Here is a 26,016-nt window from a genome sequence, read left to right on the forward strand (position 1 = left end):
ACAGTAACTTTGCTTTATACAACCACCTAGAAACTATGAAACAGTATCACATTGTGCAGTATTTTTTTTTTTTTTAACCTACTTATCAAGAAGGGAATTCCACACTTCAAAATTATATCCATTTGGGGAGGAAGGAGGAGACAGCTAATAGCGCAGTCACAGATACATCATGAGTCCAAGCAAGCGGCAATTCTTTGTCCTCACCTTTTCCACTGAGCCAAAACAGAAGAGTGGAGAAGGGGATAGCAAAAGAGAAAGGAGGGGGGAAGAAAGAAAGCACCCACAGAGGACTAATCACACTCCATAATTACTTTTGACATCTACAGGGCTTCATAGAAAGATCATTTAGACCAACACAGCAGGGAGGGGGAGAGGAAGGCGGCAGCGGGACCCGGGGGGAACTTTGGCATTTCCACCCCTGGCCCCTTCCAAGCGCCGATCCTTCGCCAGGAGGACCTACGGCATGGAGGGGTCATCGCAAGTTCTACCGGGATGCCCAATTTCTCCTCTGGAGAGGAGAGTTTGCAATTTGGTTTACAGAGCTTGAGGGACTGCCAGGCTGCAGGGCCCCTTCCCCGGCAGGGTCGGTGCCTCTTGCCCGCTTTGCCGCGGCTGTGCCGGGGCCCGAGCAGCCCTCGGCTCCCACCGGGAGCAGGGCCGGGGTGTCAGCGTCGGGGCGCTCCCCGTGGTGTGTCCCTGTCCTCTCCTTGCCCGCGGTGTTGCAGCAGGGACCGAAGCCCCCAGGGATGGTGACACACCAGTTCAGCCCCACGGTGGTGGCAGGTGACACTCGCCCCAAGGCGTGGAATTTGGGATGGTGTCATGTAAAGGAGGCAAGGGTTGATGAGGTGACAGCCACTGAGCCCAGCCGTGACTGCAGCAGAGGTACCGTAGGGATTTCCCACTCCTCCCCCAGGAGCCCCAGCCCCTCTTTTCCAAGGAGACAAAACAATCCAATTGCCTTCTGGAATAAAAATGTAAATTAAAAAAAGAACAACGTTTAAGGCAGATCACCACCTTCCCCCTGCGAGTGCAAAGCAGAAGGGCAGAGGAGAGGACGGAGGACATGGAGCCGGGATGGAGCCAGGACGCAGCATGTGAGCGAAGTGGCTTTTGTGTCCCCAACTCGCCAAGCCACACCCCAGCCCCAGGACACATTCCCGGGCACGGCCTGGCGCTGGGGACACAGCCCCCGCAGCCCAGCGAGCAGAGCAGGCAGCAGGCATGCAGGACAAAGCCAAACGCACTCGGCCCTTCAAAACACAGGCAAACTTCAAAGGCTTCACACTGTCTCTACTGCTCATTGGAAGCGAAATCCCTGGTTCAGGGATTGTTATCTCCTGAACCAGGAGCATGCTTTCCCTTCCCTGTCTGCCACGCTGGGGCAGTGGCTGAGCGCTGGCACAGAGGAAGAACAAGCAACACCAATGTTTTTAGGGAAATAGGAGCAGCAGGATCCAACTCTGCTGAGATTTCCACCAGATATCTCCCCCATTCCAAAATGTTCATGCTGAAGGCGGCTGCCAGTCAACCCCTTTCATTGGAATCAGACAAACAGCAAAGACACAGAGAGAATGAGGAGGGCCAGGAGCAGGGGTGGGAAAGGTGTAGGATGGGCACCAGCTGACTTTGGGACTGCACCTGGATGAGAAAGGTAGGAGCTTTTTGGATACATAAAGGCTGCAGCCAGAAGTGCTGCAAATGCATTTCTTTTAAAATGTGGTGGAACGGCATCAGTTCTCACTGGAGAAGCTCCCACTCCTGCTTGCCGAGTCCAAAGATCCCAAACCTGCCCTGCTGTCCCTTCAGGAACACACCCCCGGCCTGTGGCAGCACCCTGCCCGAGCACAGGGACCTGGTGTTTCTGGTGACACCACCCCAGAGCCACACGGGGAACCCCAGCCCGCAAAGAAACTCTGGATGCTGCAACAGCTCACCCCCTGCAACCTGAAAATCCCCAGAGGAGCGGCAGGATGGAAAGCAGTGGGGAATCAGCATGGCGAAGCAAGTTCAAAGGGAATCTCCAGTAGTCACAAATGCCACAGAGTAGCATCTCCTCTCCTCAGACTGGACCATCCTAACGGGTTTCACCAGACCAAAGCAGCTCCACACCATCCTCAGAGCTGCACAACTCAGCCTCTGACTGCCACCAAATCACAAGGCACAGCCCAGCACCTGAAAGCCAGAGCTCAAAGACCTTCCTCAGCTTCCACTTCCCATCCAGCTGCCTCCCAACAACTGAAGCAATGGATAAACCCAACCCTCAGCTCCTTTTAACTCTGCTCTCTGTCCTTCTGGACTGCCACCCTGCTGCTCTCGCTGCAGGAGTGTTTCCAAGCACCCATGAGCAAAGCCCAGCTCAGGAAATGAAGCCACCCTGGGAATGTCCCTGCTCCCCTTGCTCCTGCTGTTCCCAAGGAGCGACAGGGCTATTTTCTCTCACCATCTGTTCTGCTTCATTAGGTCTCCCTTTATTGGCCAGATGTTCTCGTAGACGTGGAGCCATCCCAGCTTTAGTGCTCGCTCTCAGGAGGAATCTGCAATGCCTGATTTCTCAGAAATCTCTGGGAGGGAGGGAGCAGGCAGATGCAGGGCTGGGAGCTAGGAGCCTTTAAAAGCCACATTTCTGGGAATTCAGGCTGCTTTCCCCCGAGACAGCATCTTCACTGCCAAAAGGGACAATGTTTTATTTTAGGAGATAATGCTTGCCCTTTGTAGCACTCCACCTGCCTTTTTTTCCTTACTTCTGCCAGTAAAGGCAGAAAAAGGGAAGAAAAAGAGCAGAGCAGGGAGCAGAGCAGATGGACACACTGAATTCTTGCTTCTCTTAAGGATTTGGATAAACTGCAGAGTAAGAATTTAATCACTTGCAACCTGACCTTCCCCGCCAGGTTGGGAAGCAGAGGGTTGGATGGTGCAGCAGCAGGATGGACAGATGGATGCAGGCCACCCAGCCATGCCCTGCCCTCCCCAGCCCAGCTGAGGAAGGCAGAGTGCTCCCAGGGGACTGACATCACTTCCTAATCACAGAACAGGGAATGGTTTGGGTTGGAAGGGACCTTAAGGACCATATAGTTCCAAACCCCTGCCAAGGGCAGGGACACCCTCCACTAGACCAAACTGCTCACAATGTCTCTCTGTATTTTTAATTTCCCTCTGAAAGGAAGAATTACCAGTAAAGCTCAGATTCTTTGTGTAAAACACCCACTTGCTTAAGTAACACCCAGTGGCGTGACTTGATTTTCATGAACCCAAACAATTTTGGATTGCCTCCATCCCGGTGCAGCTGCCCTCCCCTCACCTCCCCAGGCAGGGATGGCTTCATTCCCCACCGCTGGAAATCCCTACACAGGGTCTGGACACAGCACCAATGCAAATTAGGAACCTGAAGTGTTTTAAGGGGCTTTACATCTCAGACTCCACTTCCACGCGAGCAGGAATGCTCCGCTTTGAGCATGAACAGCTGACCTAAGGGAGGTAAAGACGGGAGCACAGGGAAGATGGACAGCACGACCCCGGCTCTGCTCCCACCCGAGCAGCCCAGCGCGGACGCAGATGAGAGGAGCAGCACCACAACGGAGTTTTAATCTATTTCCAGTTAAATGAAGAGAACCAAGTTTCCTTCTTCAGTTCCTCTGGGCAAGAGGCACAGCAGGCAAACTGAGGAAATGCAACATACCGGCCGTGGGAGACACTGTGCTAATTAAGGAAAACAACCACCAAACAGCAACTGAGCAGAGATTCCTGCAATTCCATCGCCCCAACTAGAGGTGAGCCACCAGACAGACCAGGATCCTCCTTCAGGAGTTTCACCCTTCCCTTGCAGACCCACAGAGAACAAGGCATGCCAAGGGAAGGACAACAGGACTCTGAGGCCTCCATGGCTCCCCCCCAGGAGGAGGAGAGCCCAGCCTGTGGAATTTACATCTCACTTCCCACATAATGGGCTGCCCATTACCCGAGCCTGCTCCAGTATCCCACTTCCCAAACTGGGACAATGAGATGAGTCAAGGGACAGATCACTGGGATAGTGCCCAACAGAGGCTTTTTGCTGAACCAGACACCAGAGGAAGAGCTGTTTTTAATCCCACCTTCCCCATCAGGTGGGCACACCACAGTTCTTTCCATGCTCCCTGAAACACACCACCACTCCCAAAGCCCAGCCTGAGGAACCCCTCTCCCATGAGAACTGTCACCTCCTCACCTTGTCCCACTTTGCTGGGCTGCTGGAGAACTCCTGAAAAGCTCCCTGCTCGGACTGAGATGCCCCCATGACACACCTAAGGCTTGGAAAAATACTTTTTGATCTGGAGAATGATGTTCCAAAGCCTTTCTGCGCCCAGTGTTTTGTGCTGTTGGTGGGAACCAACTCTCCTTTCCTTAGGATCATCTGCACTACTTTCACACATGGAGAAGTTGGCTTTGAACCAGCACAAGAGACATGCCCAGAAGCAGTAGCAGCAACTAAAAAAATAGCAGAAAGAGAAACTTTGGTTTAAAATAAAATTGAAAAGAAATAAAAGAGAGAGAAGGTACACACAGGTGCAAGTTGTCTCACAAGAGGGGTATTTGCAGGGCATCACGCCACAACCCTGGAGATGGGAGACCTACATTCCCCACTTTGTTTTACCGTTACAACCTTCATTGCACAGGACTCAAAATCACTCTCATATGGTTGTTAAGTTTCATAAATAAAGTGAAAACTATATGCAACAGATACATCATATTTCCAAAAAATTATAAGAAAAGTTACATCAAATTAAAAAGTAGCTTCATGAATGAAGATACTGCTCTAAGTGCACTTTCCCTGCAAGTGCAGCCAGTGCCTCAGCGCTGGATATGAAGGAAAAAAACAAAAACCAACCAAAAAAAACCAAACCAACCAAAAATCAGATTTAAAAAGTCCGGTTTCAACCAGTCAAAACCGGGCCAAGCAGAAACCGAGTGTGCTCTCGGCACTGTCCCATGAGGGAGTCCCTATGATGCTTCGTTATCCAGATAAGGTTTGTATGTCCTTGTTGAGACTGTAAACAATCCTTCTTTCCTGAACTGTCCTCTTTATTGGCAAAACAAAGTAAAATATTTTATTTTGTTTGTTTGTTTGTTTAAAATAGAACATTAAAATTAACCCAGAAGAAAAGAAACGAAACACAGTGAGCTTGTTGGAGTCCATAGGATCTGGTCTAGAAGAGCTCGGAAAACGTGTTCAGTGTTTTCTCCTGTTTTCAGCTGGATCTGCACCAGAGATCAGGTTACTTGGGGAAGAGGGAGACAGAACGAGAAAACAAAGGATGCGGAATCAGAGAACGCGGCCATCTCATGTGTTCGCTTCGTTCGCTAGGTCCTCTATCAATACCTTGGTGTCAGAAGCCTTGGACCTGGAAAAAACGAAACACAAAACACTCACTGGGGAGAAGGAATTCCTGGAATGACACGCAGACAGCAAACCCACGGTGCACTTGGGGGAATAAAAAAGGGAAAAAAAAAGTCTTTCTTACGCAGAGGGGGAATAAACAATCACCTGGAACTGTTTCACACCCTCCCACTCTCCCTGGGAATAGCAGAGCCTTGTAAAGATGCCCCAGCCATCCCTCAGCATCCTCCTCCTACGGCACTGCCCACGCCACACCACGCTGGGCATCCTGTGGCCATGGCCAGTGTCACCTGCCAGGCTGTGACACGGCTGGGGACACAGCACCGCTGGGCATGGGGCACTCGCCCAGCCCTCCCCACAGAACTCCACCAAACCCTCGCAGGATCCAGGAGAGCTCCTGCTCCATCTCACCCTGGGCTGCAGGAAGGAACAGGAAGTTCTTTAGGGATATGCCTGGCACATCTCCCCTCACTGCATGTCCGAGGGGTAAACGGGCATGGTTGGAGGGAATTCCGCCAGGCTTTGGCCCACATTCCCTTTGCAGAACATTTTCAGTCTCCAGCGGCCACACAAAGGCTGTTGGTATTGGTTCCATCCGTGCACTCTGAGCCAGCAGGGACAAGAGCCAAGCACAGCCCTGAGGCCAGAGCACACCCTCCTCCTCCTCCTCCTTCCACCCCTCCCGTGCAGTGCTACAGGGATTCCACAACACTCCTGACCCTCAGTGCCTCAGCATCCCCAAGGAGCCTGGGCTTGTTCCCTGGCCAAAGGGCAGGGCTCCACAGCTGCGCTGCCAGGGCAGGAGGGACACCAGGACACTGCAGCACCCTGTCAGGCTCAGAGCAACACAGGCACTGCAGGGAAACACGCGGCAGACAGGTGCAGGGGCGGGGGTGCAGGCTGGGGAAACGTATGGGGTGCAAGAATGATGGGTGGGAATCAAAAAATGTATGGGTTTAGATTTGAGAGGGGAAGGAGTCTGAGATCTTACATATGAACCTTAACCAAGGAATAACTGGAATCATGCAGAATCATAGAAAGGTTTGGGTTTTAAGGGACCTTAAAGACCATCTGGTTCCAACCCTCCTGCCAGAGGCAGGGGTGCCACTCACTAGACCAGGTTGCTCAGGGCCACATCCAGCCTGGCCTTGGAAACTTCCTGGGATAGGGCAGCCACAGCTTCTCTGGGCACCCTGTGCCAGGGCCTCTCCACCCACACAGGAAACAATTTCTTCTTCATATCTAATCTAACCCTGCCCTCTGTCAGTTTAAAACCATTGTCCCTTCTGCCACTATGAGGTATCAAGAGTCCCTCTCCCTCTTTCTCATAAGCCCCCAAAATGTCTGGCCAAGGAGAACCTCTCCTCCAGTGTGCATTTATAACCCCTGGCAGACTATTTCTGCGGGAGGGGAGCCTTGTAAAAAGGCAGCTCTGTTTTCTGACGGTTTACCAGGACCCCAGTGTGTGTAAAGGACAGGTTAATTCCCTGGCAGAGAGAGGCACGCTTGTTTGCTCACTGGGCCTGTCCTCCCTTGGCAGACCGTTTGGGCTGGGATCTGTGCATGATTCCCAGCCCATGATTCCCAGCCCGTGAGTGCCCCCAGGCACTGACACCAGCCCCAGGGCAGGACTGTGCTGCAGCAGAGGCCCGACGTACTGAGAGGCGAGGCGGGGCCTGCGCAGGGACACGCTCAGGCTGCGCTTCCACTGCTTGTTCTTGCGGCGGTTCCGGACGCCGTCCTCCTGGTCCATCATCTGGTCCAGGAGCGTCAGGTCGTCGGCGTTGAGCGGCGCCACTGAGATGTCCCTCACGGCGCGGAACTCGCCGCAGTTGTTCAGGTGCTCGTTCTCCAGACGGAAGAAGTTCCACACAAACCGCCTGGATGGATGGATGGACGGAGGGGAAAAGGGAGAATTACTGGCTGAGTTCCCCTTTTACAGGCATGACCCGTGTTTGGCAAAGCACTGGGACGTGCACCTGGGTACCGGTGAATTCTCACAGATCAGAGTGCCTCTGGGAGCGGGCTGGGAGCACAGAGAAACATCCAGTGACTAACAGCAGCACCTGCTGCAACATATTTCCTCTGGAGAACAACAGAAGCTGTCGGGCTTATTCCTTATCCTACTGATGACAGCCCTAATAGGGACAGCATGGAGGCACCGGGCATTACAAGCCAAAGGCCACCTCCAGCACCTACACAAGTGAGGGTCAGATTCAAGTTCTTCCCAGGAAGCTGTGGGGGAGGGTTTCCAGCTGCAGTACAGGTGTTTAAAGAGCCCTGGAACCTTGCAGGATCCAAATCAATGACGCAGAATACAAATTAGCATTTGGAAAAGAAGCGGAGGTCTGAAAATTGGAAACCTGAGAATTAAGTGAAGTTTCAATGGGAAATTTCAAGGAGAAATTTGGTAAGAACTAACCCTTCGAGATTATCACAGTTCAGAAGGAACTGCAAGCTGTGTGAAGGACTCAGCTCCACACCGTGGCAGAGCCCCCTACCCCTTTCTTCACTCAGCACCCTGTTTGGATTAAATATTCCCATTAATCCCAGTCTCCTTGGAATAAAACCCAGTATATTCCATGTCCAGGGATCGAGGCGCTTCCCCTGGTGCTGATGTTACAGAGTGCAAATGTGAAAATAAACTGAAGAGAAAAGAGCTGCTCAGCCCAGCAGCCTTACCGGAACACCTCGAGAGGGGCAAACACAGTGGAAATGATGTCCGCAGCGTAGGGGAAGATCTGCATGGAAGTGAGGGAGATCTGGATGGTCCACGCGAAACGCAGGATGACGTCTTCTACAATGGCACAGTAGTAGTATGCCTGAGGAACAACAAGGACAAAACAGCTCAACAAACACCTTCTGCACCGAAAAGACCTCATCGGGTCTTCAGGAAGCTACAGAATCTGCTGCGCCATCTCAAGCAAAATGAACAGAAATGATCTCTTGGAAACAAATCAGCTCTACTGCTGGACAATCCCAGCCTGTAACACTCAAGTGCTCCAGTGGTCAACTGCAACATGCTCTAAACTCAGCAAGTTTAGTTCAAACGTTACAAGCCTTTCCTAAGGTAAGAGCAGGCTGCATACGCACTTTCTGTGGGTAGACAATTCCTTCTCGGAGAAAGGTATTTTCACCAGCATTTTTGTCAAAGAGACCCCAGTCCATCTTCAGGTCCCAAATGAGGGTATAGCAAGAGCTGATGAAACAGAAGATAATCCACAGGTAGAAGAACACTTGGGTGTCACTGTGGTTTTTAGCTGGAAAAGAGAAGAACACACTTCTGTAGAATTGAGAGCACATCCCTTCTTAGAACAGCTACAAACTGCCTGATTTGAGCAGTAGAAATCACTTCTATAACCCAGGTTCTGGGAAAATACAACTAATACCAATATGAACCAAACCAAAAGCCTTAGCAGAACCTGCTTTATATCGTTATTTATACTCCACTTTTACCTCATTCAGCTTTTAGCACTTGGGGTTGAAATTTACACTAGTATTTGGAACAGGCTCCTGGGGCAGTGGTCACAGTCCCAAGCCTGACAGAGTTCAGGAAGCATTTGGGGACCACCCTGAGGCACATGGTGGGATTCTTGGGGATGGTTCTGTGCAGGGCCAGGAGCTGGACTTGATGATCCTTGTGGGTTTTCACTCAGGATATTCTGTGATTTTTATTTTCCTGGGCTCATGGTAGAGCTGCCGTTCTGGCTCCCAACAGCAGGTGGAAGCTGAGGGCCACTTTTCGCAAAGGACACGGGCTTGTACAAAGGATAGAGCCGTGAGGCAGTGCTCAGTCAGGAGGGTTTGGTAAGAAAATATTTTCGTTTGTCTTAACATAAACAACTGTGAATGAGTGCACTAAAAGCCTGAAGAGCATGGGCAGTACAGGAATCACCACCAGCCATTTCAGAGGTCGTGGTGGCAAGGGAAAAGGCAGCCATTTGTACATTAATATGTACATTAATATGTACATTAATATGTACAGATCCTAAAGCAGGCTCTGTAGGGAGTTTTAAACACCCACACAGAGCTCCTCTTCGGAAACAGAAGACTGTGGGCCCACCATCTGCCCACCCGGGGATATGTTTTTCCAACTAAGTTGTTTCCCACTCCCCCCTGAAAAGGTTACACTGCTCTCAATTCGGCTACAATTCCCTACATCAGCTGGCTGGGAAAAACCAAACAGATCTGGTAATTCTGTTTGCTTTTGAAAAACTGGCTCAAAAAATTCATACAAATAAAACACATTATGATGCTTTGGAAGGCTGAGACATTTTGCACCTGGCTGCTGCTGGCAAGAATCTCTCCTTTCTGTGCAGCCTCAGCAACTGCTCATTCACCGATTCTCTCTAACAAAGCAAATAACATTTCCAGTACAAAAAAGTGTTTTCAGCCCAAACCCAACACCACACTACGTGACAGCACCTTTTCCCATATTAGTGGTTTAAAACAACAGAATCCCTGCAGCTGATCAGCCAGGGAGCAACAGGGCAATTTGCCCTCTCCTTCCCTCTCTATTTCCAGCAATTATGGTCTAAATGTAACGCAGCAATCCGATAAAATTAATGGAGGTGAAAATGAGAGTACATTCCTCCCATTATGCCTTTCAGGCTTCCTGGGCATGATGTGCAGGATATAGGTCAAATCCACACGCTCCTTCCCCTCTCTGAACACACCCCTCAAGGCAAACCTCTAAACGCCGCTGATGCAGCAAAGCCTGCTTTGCACCGGCGGTGGAGGAGAAGGGCACGGCGCCGCTGCAGCTCCCAGGTCTGCTTTGGGGCAAGGCTGGAAGCCTTTGAGCACACCCCCATCGTCATCTTGGCCAAGACACAGGTCCAGCATCACGTTCCTGGTCCCTGCAGAGCCGTGACGTCACCCGGGAGCAGCGCACACGTCCTGCGGAACGCGGGCTCGGGTGCCCAGGTACCTCACACGCTGCTGCTGCTGCAAACAGCCTCTGCCAGGCTATTTATAACGGTGCAGCTGCCCACAGAAGGGGACACAGGTGAGGATTTTGGAGCTTAGCAATGAGGGCGGCATTGCCAGGTTTCATTCCCCCCCTCAGCTCCTCCAAAGCCTCCACGACATCATTTCAGGAAGAAAAGGCAGATGCTGACATTCGGTGACTCATGAGACACTAAGCCTGTTCTTTCCAGCATTATTTTTAGCTCATTAGATCTCCATGTTTAGTTCCCACTACCAGATCCTAAAGGATAATTCAGAGGCAGTTCATGGGTTGTATGTGCTTTCAAAGCACCTAAAATGCTCCAAAACACCCTGTGAGGCTGCAGTGCTTCCTCTCATCTTAGGCTTGAAAGTTACATCACGCTGCTTTGGGTTTGGTTGGTTTTTTTTCTTCCCTTAAGGACAGAATTCCAATAAACTGAGTCTTACTCCACACCTTCATGGAGCAGCCATGGAGAAGGCAGGGCAGCCAGCACCATCCCTGGCCTGAGCCGCTGTGCCCTGCAGGTGCAGGCAGAAGAGCAGGGAAGCATTGCTGGCCGGCTCCTTTAGAGTTCCATGCCCATGGAGGGGATTGTGTGCGCCCTGATTATCATCTCCAAACACATAAGGGGCGAACAAAACTCTGCCCTAAGCTGGCAAATACATAGCAAGGGGATTTTAAAGGTTCTCGCTGCTTAAACCTAAATTGCAGAATGGCTCAGGTTGGAAGGGAGAGTGGGTCACCTGGTCCAACCTCTCTGCCCGAGCAGGGTCATCCCAGAGCACGTGGCACAGGCTCTCATGTGCAATTACAGAAAGAAGAACTGGGAAGAAAAAGACCCAAGTGAGAAATCTAATCTCACCAATCTCAAAAGGATGTGCTTGCTTTTGGTTAAGTTATCCTGGGCTCAGTTCCCTCTCCCTGCCTCTATCTTTGCAGCAGCCTTTTCAGTGGCACCTGGGGTCACGCTGCTGGCTCCTTGCTCCTGCTCCCTTTCTCACCAACCAGCTCTGCAATGCATTCAGCTCCTGAAAAAATTCATTAAAAACCCAAATCACTCCCTGGTAAAATGCCCTAATCAGAACTAGCCTATTTTCTTTAGTCTTGGCCTCCAAGTCCTTCCTTTAATCACTTCTCCTCCTTTTCCTCCTGCCTGCAGTTCTGCTTGATACCTTCCTTCCTTCTGTCCTCATTGGTATTCAGCTGGTGTACAGAAATATGTTACTGCTCCAGGCAAGCAATTATAGCTGGGTCTCTGCTGGCTGGTCCTAGCAGCCCTCTTCACTGCTGCTCAGGGGGAGAGAAAATCAAGGCATTCATATTCTGCCCAGAGGCTCCATCAACTCCTGGCCTGCCGGTTTTCCAGGAGCAACACAGAGCTCTGCATATTTATGATGATGTCAGGGTCTATTTAAGCAGGAACTGTTTCATCCTGTGTGTTTTTCCTTTGTTTAATGATGTGCTCAAAAAACCATGAGAGAGGGAGAGAGTCTCTGGATGAGAGAAACACTCTGGACACCTGGCAGATCTCAACCTCTCCAGGAAGGAAAGAAGAGGAAGTTTCCAATACCCCTGGCACCAGTGACATCCACCCAAGAGAGGCACAAAGCACCTTCCTACTCCATGCTCCAAAGGGCACCACGGAGCAACTTCCTGAGCTACTCTGGTGTTCAAAGCAGCATGAGCAGGACAGAACAGCACCAGCACAAAACCTCTGAAGCTGCAGCTCTAACCCTGAGGATGGGCTGATTTCAGTGTTCACATTGCCGTGTCTGCAGCTTGGAGGTGTGCAGTTATGTCAGAGGCTACCTGAGTCCACAATGCCCGGCTGCCTCTGCTGGCCACGAAGCCTGTGGGAAGCAGCGTGCCACGGGACCTGTTTGCAGCCTTCACCACAGAACTTCCATAGCATCCTCAGTTTACCCTATAACATGCAATTCCAGCAGATAGTCTACACAAATACACCTCAAATTGCTCCAGAAGGTCAACTAGATAAATAATGGATGGCTTCCACCTTTGAACTGAAGCTGTGAATGGCCGCAGTCCCAGAAACAGCCAAAGGCACTTGCAGCAGCAGAATTTACCGCCTGCAAAAACTGCTGATAGACAATATCGTGGATCCCCAAACCAGCCCCAGAGGCCACAGTATCTGACTGGCATTCTGAGGGAACACTGCTCTGCAGAAATTCCAGCCCCTTCGAAACACAGGCAAGAGGAAAGGTTGCTTTCCATCAAAGAGAGACAGCGAGTGCTCTCCCAGCGCTGTTAATATTGACTTTACCTCCAAAGAATTCTATCTGTTTACCCTACTGAATTATTCCGGGGAATGTAAACACCATATAGTATTCAACACAGCAAAAATCAATGCCATGTATTATTGAAGGGCTGGATAAGAACACAATGGGCCTCGATAAGCATTCCTGGCGTGTCACCCAGCGCGGCTGGCCGCGGGTTGTGCTGCTGGGGAGCGCTCTGATAAAAGCTGGAGGAAGCAGGAGGTTATCAGGGAACACAGCCAGGTAAGCCTGCTACATCAGGCAACACCGACCCAGCCACAGCGACTCTTCCAGCTGAACAGCTCTCGGTCCAGGCTCGCCAAACCCAGCCTCAGTCACGGATTTAAGCAGCAGCAGAGCACAAATGTGTTTAGTGCGCAAGGCAAGCGCAGCTCTGAGCTGGCCTAGCGATGATGTGTGCCCATTAACTCCATCCCCGCACACCACAGAGCAGGGTGACAGCCAGAAGTGACTTATCTACATAAGAGCTGCCATCAGAGTGACATCCCCAAGCATTTGCCCGACACCTCAGTGCTCAAAGCGCAGCATTACCTCTCCCCTCAGTAATTAGATATCTTAATGAGCGGGTAGTGCTGCCTTTCTGCCCAGCCAGCATGTCCCGCTGTTTAGCACTGATCAATGGCAGAGCCAGGACATGACAGGGGACTTAATGCAGTTAAAAGGCAAAAATAACCCACAGGAGCACACGCAGGACTCACTGTCGTGTGCTGATCACCTCTGCCAAACACCGACTCTTCTGTAAGAACCTTTCCTTGCACGGTGCAAACCTCTGCCATCACCTCCGGGCACAATTTAAGCAAAGCAGCAGCAAAGAACTGTCAAGAGGCAACATCTCATATCTTCTTCTAGCTAAGAGTCTATGTTAGTAGAGCAGGGAAATCCCAAAATCATGTTTGGATTAAAAACCCTCTGCAGGTTTGCATTGGGTTTGTAGGACAAAATGGCTGTGTCTGATTTCAAGACAGGGCAGCAAACTCATGGCTTGTACCTCACAAACAGACAGGTGTGATTTAGCTGCCAACAGGAGGGAGCGCATCAGTCATGGCTGAGATTTCAGCTGGTTCTTCTGGTGCCTTCTGTAGCTTTTGAGAAGTGTTCTTAGGGACAGTTTAATTGCTACCTTGAGACAGATGGGATTTCCAATCCAAGTATTTGCCAGAAGTCTCACTAATAAGAGTATCTGGATTCACAATTAGAAATGAATAGCATGGTAATCAGGGCCTTTGATGGACAATTTAGGGATGGGGACATAATGTCATCTGCTACCTCTATAGTGCTTTGACATCCAACAGCAGATTCTTTCAAAATTTACTTCTTTTAAAAGCAACCAAAAAAAAAAAAAAAAAAAAAGATGACTACATCTCCTACATTTCTGCACCAGCAGAGTCCAGACCTGTGTGTATCTGACAGGAAGATTGCTTGTAATGCAGTCACTTGCTTTTCTTAAAATGTTCCATCAAAAAACAGGTCAGGCTTCCCCCCTTCAGTGCCTGTGAAATGAAGGATCGTAGGTCACCCTTTTCACTTACACCTCATTCATTAGCATTCCCATTTCCCCAGCCACCTTTAACACAAAGGCATAATAAGTGACACAACGGTACTCTTGGTCCACTTCCCAAATCCCAGCTATTAATGCCCATCTCCTCTCAGCTGAGGAAGCAAACGCCGGGATCACGGAGCCGTGTGGTGCCGAGGTCACCACCGATGTCCCACTCGACGTTTGCGGACCTACAAAGCTCGGCAAGGCTTCCCAGTGGGATTTTATGCCTCGTTTGTGCACAGGGGGAGGTGGCAGTTGTCCAAGTCGCTCTGAATTTCCATTCCCAGGCTCCCCACGGAGCAGGGGTTGCTGTCCCCGCACTCCTTCCCCGCTCACTTACCGCAGGCTCACCGGCACCTCCGCCCCGGCCAGGCCGGTCCTGCCGCAGCATTCCCGGGATACTCCTCACTCTGCCCGGCTCCACCCCGAAGCACCATCCCCAGGATGGGTGTCTGAGCAACCAGATGAGCTAACAGGAAACCAGGAGAAACCAGGGTGCCACAGAGCCCCACGTCAAAGCCGGGAGGAGGTCAGAGGCCATGACGGAAATGTTTGCCCACGGCAATGCCTCCCAGTTGCTCACTAATGACACTGCCGCTGCTCTGATGGAAAGGATCAGAAAGACTGCCTAATGAACACAACTCATTACTGGAGGCCTCCTGGGCATGGGATGACAGGGTTTCAGACAAAAATTCATCCTAGCTCACAGCAATGTGACAGACGGTGCATGTTTTGGCTCCGAATAATCATTCTGGTGGAGTTGCCAGCGTGCTGTGCTAGGGGAAGCCGTGTGAAAATGGCAAGTATTAAGAAAGAAGCCAGTTAATCCCATTACAAAGTTTGTTTTACTTCAAGAGGTCAATCCAAGCACTCTGTAAGGCTCTTGTGACACCTAAATCAAATGCTGACAGCTCTTTCAGTGCTGAGGAAGAGGGTGAGACAGGGGAGGTCTTGTACCAACACAGAAGTGAGGGAACAGGATCTCACAAATGCTACTTGTTTCATTCTTCTGTGGTTTTTTTTTTTAAAGTTTCATGCTTACAAAAATTCTACATGTTCACTTACTTTGCCCTGTCCCACCCCCTAAAAATGAAATTATCTACCTCAGCTGGGGGACTACACACCGTTGTGCTGATGTCATTTTAGTCCCAGTTCTCACATCACCTCACTGTCTCCTGCTGTAGGCATGTAGGATCACAGTGCTTTATTGTCCCACCTACCAGCAGTCTCACACCACGGGGGCTGCAACCTGCAGCTTCTAACACAGGAATGACAAGGGCTAAGTGACACAACCCACCACCTGCAGAGCTCAGGTGCAGTCAGGTGCAGCCAGGTGCCTCCTGCGGCCCCCAGTGGCACAGCTGGATGTCACCCAGCCTGTCCCCCATCCTGCTGTGCATCACCATCCTTCCCCTGGAAGTCAGAGCCCTCCTCAGGGCCCTGCATGGGGACGGAGCGTGGCAGCAGCAGTGATCTGTTCCAGCGTGACGCGCGGTCACCGCTGGGAGCGGCTCAAGACGTCGAGATTAATGAGGAGTGGGCAGCAGGTATGAGAGCTGGGAATCTTCCCTGGCATTTCCCAAAAGCAGCACACATTTCCCATTCATCTTCCTTGGTCAGACCTGGCTGAACCTCTCTATTAATAAGGGACGGTCCAACACCTTCCTGCAAAAGCCACTAATCGCAGGATGGCTCCCGCCTCGGCACTCCACATCTCTATTCCTTGGCCCTTTTCTCTTAGGGCTGCCTTTAAAAATCATAAACTACACATCACTGCAGAGAAGGCTGTTTCTGAGGTGATGGTGAGAGCACGGACAGAAGCGCTGCTCTTCAGAGACAGTCCTGTTTAGTTAACTTCTGTATTTTTAATTACTGCCAATTTCCTGGGCTGTTTAATGAGAAAATGCATGGCAGTTCCACTATCTTAGACCGAGCTAGGGCCCTCCAGGGCACCCCGAGCCAATGACAATTGGTGTTCAGCAGGCTCATTTGGAGCACCTGGAAAAACCGTGGGAGCAGGATGGAAGAGGAGATGCTTACTCCAGTTTCCAGGCCACATGGATTAACTTTGGAATACTTCAGAGGTTAATGAATAGCAGGATACTACTCAGACCACAAGGATTTCATTGAACAAGGTGTGGGAACCAAACTGACCATGTCCATAAACCATCCTGCCTTTCAGTTAAAGGATACAATCCCACACAGCCGATTTTAACCCAATAGCAAGGCAAACAAAAAATGGTCACGCTGAACCAGCAAATCCCACAAAACAAGAGAATTATGAAAGAGAGGAACTCAAGAAGCTCAGTTCTTCAGGCACAGAAGCCAAATCTGTATTTTGTGTGAGCCAGGTATTTCCAATGACACCATGTGAGCAAGAGGCATCAAGGTGAGGTAAAACCGTCAGCAGCAAAACCATGATGTCTCATTTTACAAGGAATAAAGCTGGAGCATAAATCATGACTAAAGCTTAGTGAGTGACCAGCACTCCTTGAGTGGCACAACACAACTGTTTCTTAGAAGAACTGAACACCTGAATATAACAACCCTATCTTACACAGCCTGAGTAAGGCCTGAGTGAGGAGTGAAACCAAAGCTGGCTATTCCAGGTATGTCAGTGTGCTCTCCTTAATGCAAGTACAATTTACACAGGGAGGATGACCGTGGATTTCCCTCTCTGGGATCCCCTCAGTGAAAGTAGGACATGGACCTGCTGGGAGTGGATCCAGAGGAGGACATGAAGATGCTCAGAGGGATGAAGCACCTCTGCTATGGAGACAGACTGAGAGAGCTGGGAGTAGTCAGCCTGGAGAGGTGACCAGATGGCTCTCATGAAGCCTTAGAGCCCCTCCCAGTGCCTAAAGGGGCTCCAAGAGAGCTGGAGAAGGACTTTGGACAAGGGCCTGCAGTGACAGGACAAGGGGGAATGGCTACAAACTGACAGAGGACAGGGTTAGATTAGATGTTATGAAGAAATTCTTCCCTGTGAGGTTGGTGAGGCCCAGCGAAGTTGTGGAACACATCCCTGGAAGTGTCCAAGGCTAGGTTGGATGGGGCTTGGAGTGACCTGGGACAGTGTAAAGTATCCCTGGCCATGGCAGGGGGTTGGAACTCCATGATCTTTAAGGTCCCTTCCAACCCAAACCACTCTGTGGTTGTACAAATGCTGTGATAAGTTGGGCTGAAGTGGGAGCTGCTTTACTGGTGCATTTGTCAAGCAAAGCACATCTGCTTTTGGCAGAGTGAAAGCACAGCAGAAAGCAGCTGCGTGTCGAAACAACGCCGCTCTCAGGGTGAATATTCCGCCGCAGGCTCGGGCTTAATCATCTGCTTCCCCAGCAGCACGCAGGTTTCCGTAGGGATTAAATAAGGCAATGCATTACTCTGCTGGCTGGCTCTGGGGGAAGCTACTCAGCACTGGCAGGGAGCTTAATGCCAGCACCAAGCTCCTTAGTGCAAAGCAAGGGTGGGAAAGAGGGGACAGAGCAGGCAGGGACCGGTGGCACCCCGGTTGCCAGGTAGCTTCGAGTTACAGCCATGCCTTATTTGCCTAAGCAAACACACCCCGAAGCACCATATTTACAGAACACAGCCTTTGCTTCCCATTCCTTTGGGAGATATAAAAATACTGAGAATTCCTCCTCTGGGAGCTCAGCAACAGTTGTCCTTGTGTTGTTGCTGTCGCCCCTGAAACGTGGCTGTGTTTGTGAGCCGTGCTGGAGTCAGCACTTGTCTACACCACCACTGCTTGCTCCAGTCTTATGTTCTGGGGTAGCTCCTCTCCCTTCTGCTTCACTAATCCCAGTGATACCTGAATATCAAGATGACACCTTGGAGCCACCCCTGTAAAACTGGTCTGGTCCCAGAGCAACAGGATTGCAAGTTTCAGAGCAAAAATCGAACAGAATTCACTTTGCTATCTTAGCGGTCTGACATTCAAACTGCAATTAGCAGAGAAAATTGCACCCTGCATCTAAATCCAAGGGAAGGAAAGTAAAGAAATGGCTGCTCTGAGGGAAGAAAGAATCGGAATTATGCACTGCCTGAGCAGTATGAATTATTAGACAGGGATATTTTGGGGAAACAGACGTTTGTCAAGACCCCACAGTATACATGGTGCTGCTTGGGGGGAACCTTCACTGCTGGAGGTTTGGAGTAGGGAATACCATGCAAGACTAGAACAGAAACATCACTTAAACATAATAAGGTGGCATTTGTATATTTGTTTAGTTCAAGTTGTTTTCCAGCAGCAAGCACAGGAAAACACAGAGAGCTGTCAGTGCACTGTGTATGAATTAGCTGCTTTCCACATCAGCAAACCCTCCCAGCCACACAGTCTGTCTTCACACCGCTGGCAGGCACAAGCTAAAACCTGCAGAGCAGCTACAAATTGTCCAGTGTTCAAATGAAGGGAGGAAGATGAGACTTCCCAGAGGGCTGTGACGTCCCCAGGTCTCCCAAGTGGAGAACAGGCACTGGTGTCCATTACCTGACCTCCCAAGGAAAGGCCATGGATTACCCTCTTCTCCTGGCAGCCAAAAGCTGTCATTCCAGAGGTGTAAGTCATAGGCTTGCAAGCACAGGCATGGGGGACTGTTTAAATAAAACTCCTGATACCACAGCAATTAATAGGTCTGTTACTGAAATTTAGAGCAGGTCTGAGGAGCAAGGATCCTCACCAATTTGACACCTGTTTTGGGCAGCGCTTTCTGAAGAGCACACAGCTCCCCCAACAGATGTTTAGTAGGTAAGAGATGGGTGTTTGCTATCCTTGGGCAGACACAGAGGTGTGGGCAAGCAGCACATCTATTTTCAACAGTAGCATTAAAACAACTTGCATGATAAGCCATCTGATTCCAAGTTCCAGACAAACTGGGGATCTATGTAAAGCACTTCAATAAAATTGGCTCCTTAACAGGTACAGCACACTAGAAAGTGCATTTATGGCAGGATGAGAACAGGCTTACAGGGCTGAGGGGACATGCCAAGGGCTTTAGGCAGCCCTCTGAAAAGCCCAGCACAGTGACATTTACAAATCTGTGCTAACATGTAATTTCCAAAGGCCACAAAGCTTCCAAATTTTTTTTGTACAACACCGACAGCTACATGCCATTGACTCCCACTGACAAAACCGGACAGACAAAAGCTGGGAGTCAGGAACATCTCACAGCACTTGGGACAAGGCTCATAAACACCTCATTACAGCCCACTCCCTGCCAGGCTGGGAAAGGGGACACCAGTCATGTGTGGCAGTGACCAGAACAGGGGTAGTAGCAACGCTGGCACAGATGAGAAACTTCAAGGGCAGTGGAAAGAGGTCAAACTCTTCAACAGGACATTTTGACAGAGGCCGGTTTTCCTCTTGGTTCCGGCCCTACCCCAACTGAAGGCTCTGGCAGTATGTCCCCCGAGGGAAGCAGAAGCATTAGTCAGCCTCCCCAGAGCAGCTCTGGCTACAGAAGATACAAGCAGTGACTAGGAAGCTAGGCAATCCATCTGTGTCTCATCCCAGCTCTGGCAGGGGTGACTAACTGGACTGCAGGGCTGCAGAACGCCACTGAGTGAGCCAGTTAAAAGGGAACGGGCTCTGGGGACACGGCAGCGAGGGGGAGATGCGAGGGGATGCTCCTGGAGGATGCTCCCACACCAGCTCTCTGTGTACCCCTGGAGACAGAGCCCAGTTCCCAGCCTTCAGCCAGCTCGGGCCACTGCCCCTCCCTGACGTTAAAATGCGAGGCCTGATGAACATCATCAGTGTGACTCCAGGCCCAGCTACGTCAACACAGACATTTCTTGGCCAGGGGAAGGCTTCTAACAACCCTGCCACCCCTCCGAAAAACCCAGCATGTTAACTAGAATCATGCCTTCAACACTTCTCCTGCCTCACCACAGGAATATTCCAGGGTAAGTAATTGCTCACGACTGTGTGCGGTTGCTAATTTCTGGATATATAGAAGGGAGATATTCTCAAATGAAAGAATACAGCTTTTAGGGCTTCAGAACAATGAAAGGCAGGGTGACTGCCTGAAGTGCAGAAACTAAAAGCTTTTTCCTTCAGAACAAGAGTAGAATCGAGTAATTGTCGTTTCCAGGGAGATGAGGAACTTCAGGGATCAGAGCTCAATCTGCAGTTAAATGGATTGGAAACAACTCCTTACCAGCTGCAGAAAAAACATGGATAGAATCACACAGGAAAATCAAAGAGAGCATTTTTTTCCTGGCACTGTGCACATGCCTCCACATTTAGGAATGATGGACTGATTATTTAGACGATCCAGGTTAAATATTCATGAATGCTAACGAAGTATTTCCTGTGCTATCCCTTTCCTCATACATCTCCCTCCCATTCACCTCCCTTCACAGCAAAACCTGACAGGTATTTCAGTTTGCTCCTTTCAAAAGAGAAACCTAAAAATTCCCTCCCACGCTCCCTAAGTGCAATACTAAGCAGACCAGGGATGTGAAAACCACCTAAAATAAGATCTTAAGGCACTCTTTACAAGCTGGGAAGGCCCCTGCCCTTCCCCAGAGATGTTTCACAGGTGCCAAAACACGAGCAGCTCACGCTTCAGCGGGATGCCAGATTCTGAGCTTTCTCTAACGCAAAAAGCAAATCCCAGGAGCTGCAAAGGATTCTCCAAAATCACCAATACCTTTGTGAGTGCTGTAGAGGGCTGCAAATGTCACCACGAAGAAGGTGGTGGAATATTTTCCAGCGTTAACCAGATGAAAGGCCCGTTTGTTATCACGGTAACGGCGCAGGCACTGGATGAATCGCAACCAAGCAGGGATGCACTGGACAACCGCTCTCACTCCGTAGGAGTAGCTGTTACAAATCTGATTATCTGCAAGAAAAACAGGAGTTAAAGCTGTTCAGACAGGGAGTTAGTAAGTTTAAGAACTTCTAGTGTCTTCCTGTCTGCAATATCACTTTATGGCAGCGATTCCCCATCAACACCGGGTACGGAGGCACACAAACAGCAGGAAACCCAAAGTACCCTGAAGCACAATATTCCGTCTTGGAGGTATTCAGGTGACACGACATCAATAAAACATCCAGACAGATCACCCTCTAACTCCCTCAGTCCTGCCAATATAACTAACATGCAGGATTAGAAATCATCTATTTTTAAACGTGCTCAGTGCTGCTGGCAGTACTGTGAATAATCAAATTAAGGATGGAATTACAAAAGGCCTTCAACATTGGATTTTTGTGCATAAATGGGAGAGCACTTAGAAACTCTGCAGGACAGCTCTAAAAGGCTACTTTGCCCAAGATGTCCTTGACCTGGTTTTCTTGTGCATTGTAATAGGAAAAAACGTATTTCAGTATGGGACTGGGCTTGGCGTTTCTCGCTTTGTTTTTTAAAAAGCGAAGCCAAGGCACAGTCTGGTGTCAAAAACTGGGATGAGAAGCAACTGCACCACCATGCCATTGTGTCCCCCCCCTCCATGTTTGAAAGCCTTTTTTTCATTGAGGTAATAGCCAGGAATCCCTCAGCTTTTCCTGGAACCCCCCAAGATCTCCATATTCTTCTGCTGTCTGACTCAGCACATCTAAACCAAACACCCCCCTGCCTAACATTCATTTGTTTCTTATTCACGCTAAGGGAGACACGTTATTAGCTGATATTTATCCCAAAACACTGTGTGATCATTCCACTGCTCAGATTGGAAGAGGACAAACTGTTATGCACACAGTTGCTTTATGTATTTTAATTTTATTTTTAATAAGTAAATATTTAGCTACTCGCAACACTGTCTTTTAAAATGAAGGGGAATATCAGACAGATTGGAAGAACAAAGTGAACACTGATGCTTATTGAAGCATACAGCAAATTCTCTCAGCAAGTGTCAAAGCCATCAGACAATACGATTTGCCAGCAGTCACTGCTTAAATCAGAAAGTCAACAGCCCCACCCGTGAGGAGACAGGTAATGTTTTGCCACCGGGAAGGCCAAAGTCAAAATTCACATTCCAGCTCTGTGCTCCTTCTGGCTAGAAAAGAAGACAGAGCATGGACAACCCTGGCAGCACAGCATCAACTCAAAGTGAATAAGAGGTGGCACTAAGGAGCTTCTCCATCCTCTCTTGCTTCAGGGTACTGTGATGGAGCCCGTAAGAACCAGGCTACAGCACAGAAAACTGTGCTTAACAAGCTCAGGACTCTCATGATGAGCAACAGGAAGAGGCTAAAGGCAAATACATGGTTAAGCTACTGTGAAATAAAGCAACAATGCCAGGAAAATGGATTTCTCTTTCCAATCAGAAGCGCTGTGTCTAAATTCTTTGATGGATATACACGTCGGGCCGAATGACTGGATTAGGAAATGAACACTGATGTGAAATTCCATTTCTCTGGATGGAAGGAAGAAAGGGGCGAATCTCCCTAATGCCATGTTTACAAGAAATGCCAATTATTTTAGTTTCCTGTACACCATTAATAACCCTCTTAAAACAGACAATTAGGAAGTAGCCTGGCTCAGTGCTTTTCAGGTCATTTTGACCACATCACAGGGGTCATTGGCGTTACTCTACCTGTATCTGCCAGAAGTCCAGCATTGTCCTCCCACTGGACCTCAAAGCTGTAGAAGCAGATCATGTATTCCAAATCCATAAGTATCACAACCAGGCTGTTGAGCTGATCAGCCAGCCAGAAATCTGCGAAGCCTACCTTGTGGAAGGGAGCAGTGAACACTCGAAACTGTCAGGAAAAACAGAGCAGGAATAATTCATGGCTGTGTCAAAGGCATCCAAATGCAGTGGACGGACATCACAGAACTGAACAAATATGGAAATAACAGAAACGCTTGAAGATTTATTGCTGACCCTTTGCTCCTGCTGACAAAAAAGGATAACTGTCTCCTCACTATTAGTACAAAGAACACGCCTGCTTTCCTCCTCCTGCATGCATCTATTCCTGGGCCCCCCCAGCCTTTTGTTTTTTATTGGCAGAACAGGCCAGTCTCCTCAAACCAAGCTCTTTCCCAGAAACTCCCAGGCTCCATTTAAGAGGTCTACACAGCTCCATTTCTCTCCTTGCCCCTCACTTTGATCAGCACTTTCCTTCAGGCACTTACATCGTGTCTATTGACATCTTCCACACTTACCTTCCCCCTCACACTTAATGTCAGCTGGATTTAGACCTTCAGCACAGCCATTAGTCTGGTCATGCCTTGGTTTCCTTAACTCACGAGTTGTTCTTTGGTGTTAGAAGTTGTGAAAGTGAGGATTGTTACTGGGTCTGCCAATGCCTCCAAGCAGGAAGAGGGTTAAAGAAAGGGCAGAGAAAATCCTATTGCCTGTCAGTTGGACTCCCCCTCAATCCCAGTCCACTTTCCCTCTAAGCCTGAACAGCAGTTTTGCTGCTTCCAAAGCAGACAGTTTTCTGCTCCATTACCTTTGATTACCCCTCTCCCTACCCGGTTAGTTATAGTTACTAATGGCCAATTTCTCACAGAGACGGCACCCGCGCCATCCGGTCATTCTGGGATTTATGAGCCTTTAAATTAATGAAAGCACAGGCTAACACTGATCTTTTATACTGCTCTCCTTACTACCCTGAAGGGTGCACAGCTCCAGACACCCAGGAAAGGACTGACACATTCCCATCAGCCTGTAATGCAGACTTAAGGCTCTGGTCCTAAACTTTCAAATAGGGCTAGTGGGATAAAGCAGATATGGATCTTGACCCAGAAGGCTCCGTGCTCATGCTGGATGGCACCTATTCCCACGGGTCAAACAGGGCCAGCCTTTAGGGAGGACTGTCTTCAAGGGTGCCCAGCTGCACAACAGCTTCTGCAGAGGTCAAAGACCATGCCAGCCTTCCCTTATCTTTCCTGCCTTTTCCCAACACTCCCTGATACTATCTTTATCTGGTTCATCACAGACCATTGTTTTGTCCCCGAACAAAACCAGCTAAGCAACTGCAATGTGAAAATAGCTTTACAGACAGATCTCCCCCCCAAAAAAAAAGAAAAGAAAAGAAGAAATAATAATATTCTTGTTGTTACTTAGTTTAGGGAGAGGTACTTCAGCACTGCCAGGTGACAGCATAAAACTAATAAGAGAGTAAAAGTTTTCCACCTAAAGGTTACAGCTGAGGAGGAGTGAACAGATAGATCCAGGACATATCTGGCACTGGCATCCGAGTCACCTGTCCTCCAGAACCAGAGCTGCCATCTGACCCCTCCCAGTGCCATGTGCCAGGCACTGTGGCTTCTGGCTGCTGCTCAGGCACAGCTGGGGCTGCAGCCCAGATCCCAGGGTGTGCTGGTGGTGGAGGTACCACAGCCACCTCCTCACTTCCCAGCCGAGAAGCATCTGCAACATCCCCCAGGCAAGGACAAAGGCAGAGAATACCAGAAGCTGCAGTTGCACCTCAGTTTCAACAACCAGTTGCAATTCTCTCTCAACAATTCCACAGCCTGAGCACAGGCTTCCTGGTGCTGATCCCTGCACTTTTAACAGGTGCTGAGATGCCAGATATCTGAGCTGAACACTTGCTAGCTTTTCACCTCTCACAGACAGGCTCCCTGCACTTGTGGCCACCCAGCTCCTGCGGAGAGCATGGGCACGGCGACACTGGGCCATTCCCTGTGCTCAGATCTGATTCCTCCCGGCGAGCTGCTCTCCCCAGCCCTCACAAGGGCACTCAGGGGCTTCTCATCTGGCAGCAAAGGCACAAAGAATGCTCACCTAAGCACACAGGCAAGAAAGAAGAGCCTCTCAGGGGAATTAGACTTTACTACAGGCTAAATAACTTTTTTCACTCAGAGGAAGATCAATTCTGATGTAAATCGCCATCCTTCAGGGATTAGCACAAGAGATCCCACCCTCAACAAGCAGTTGATGTTGATCACAGGTGCAGGCAGGAAGCCTCCCAGACCCATGAGGAAATGCTGCAGCACACTCAAGTAGGCCACTGATTTGGTTCCAGAAAACCTGGAGGTGCCAGTAATGCTCTGCTACACCTGATATGTCAGATTTTGTTTTGGCTGGAAATGAAACATACGAAGCATGTGAAGAAAAATGCTCACCAAACATAATTTTGTGTGAGCAGCACAGTTCTAAGACTTGTACTATTTAAACCTCCTTTCACCCAGAGAGCTACTGGCTGCTGCATGGAGGAATAAAATACACGCAGCTGGTCAAGTACACACAGTAAAAGGTGCTCTTTTATGTGGTCTGGCCTCTTCTTTCCCCTTCCTCCTTCCACATAATGCACACGAGTACCATGTCATTTCCCACCATTAAGGAGATCTTGCATTTTGATGAAGATTTTTTTCCCCTAGGAGACCTTGGCACGAATTGGCCTCTGCACACTCAAGGTACTCAGTGAACCTTATGGGTCCCTTCCACCTCCAGGTATTCCATGATTCTGGTTTGATGGAGAGAGACTGTTACAAGGGCACTTAGTGACAAGCTTAGAACTGATGGAGAGTAGGTGTAGATTAGATACTGGGAAGAAATTCTTCCCTGTGAGGGTGGTGAGGTCCTGGCACAGGTTGCCCAGAGAAGCTGTGGCTGCCCCATCCCTGGAAGTGTCCAAGGTCAGGCTGGATGGGGCTCAAAGCAACCTGGGATTGTGGAAGGTGTCCCTGCCTGTGCCAGAGGGGTTGGAACTCAATGATCTTTAAGATCCCTTCCAACTCAGGCCATTCTGCGATCCTACAACTCTGTCTCAGACTGCAGGGTAGTCTGGAGATCACTGGGACAGGGCAGGAGCTGCAAACAGCCTAACAGCTCTATGGAGATGGAGAATCTCACCCAGGCAAGATATGAAGGTAAATTAGCACAGATATTGCTTATGTGGTTAAAGCACATCCAGTGCTTCCCCTCACACCAGGGGACA

At 49.6% G+C, this 26,016-nt stretch overlaps 1 protein-coding gene across 1 annotated transcript in view; it reads right to left on the reverse strand.

Moving 5' to 3' along the window:
- Nucleotides 1-5,029: 5,029 nt before the first annotated feature.
- The window catches only part of XPR1 (xenotropic and polytropic retrovirus receptor 1), a 105,584-nt gene continuing 84,597 nt past the window's right edge, over nucleotides 5,030-26,016 (reverse strand). Inside the window, exons 10-15 of the mRNA XM_082287646.1 lie at nucleotides 22,701-22,866; nucleotides 20,816-21,007; nucleotides 8,468-8,634; nucleotides 8,057-8,196; nucleotides 7,033-7,254; nucleotides 5,030-5,378 (exon numbers count right to left, since the gene is read on the reverse strand). Coding sequence (XP_082143772.1) covers nucleotides 5,318-5,378; nucleotides 7,033-7,254; nucleotides 8,057-8,196; nucleotides 8,468-8,634; nucleotides 20,816-21,007; nucleotides 22,701-22,866 — 948 coding nt within the window. The 3' untranslated portion in view covers nucleotides 5,030-5,317. The remainder of the gene's footprint in view (nucleotides 5,379-7,032; nucleotides 7,255-8,056; nucleotides 8,197-8,467; nucleotides 8,635-20,815; nucleotides 21,008-22,700; nucleotides 22,867-26,016) is intronic.

The sequence above is a fragment of the Coloeus monedula genome (assembly GCF_965178545.1).
Source record: "Coloeus monedula genome assembly, chromosome: 9".
NCBI classification, from domain to species: Eukaryota; Metazoa; Chordata; class Aves; order Passeriformes; family Corvidae; genus Coloeus; species Coloeus monedula.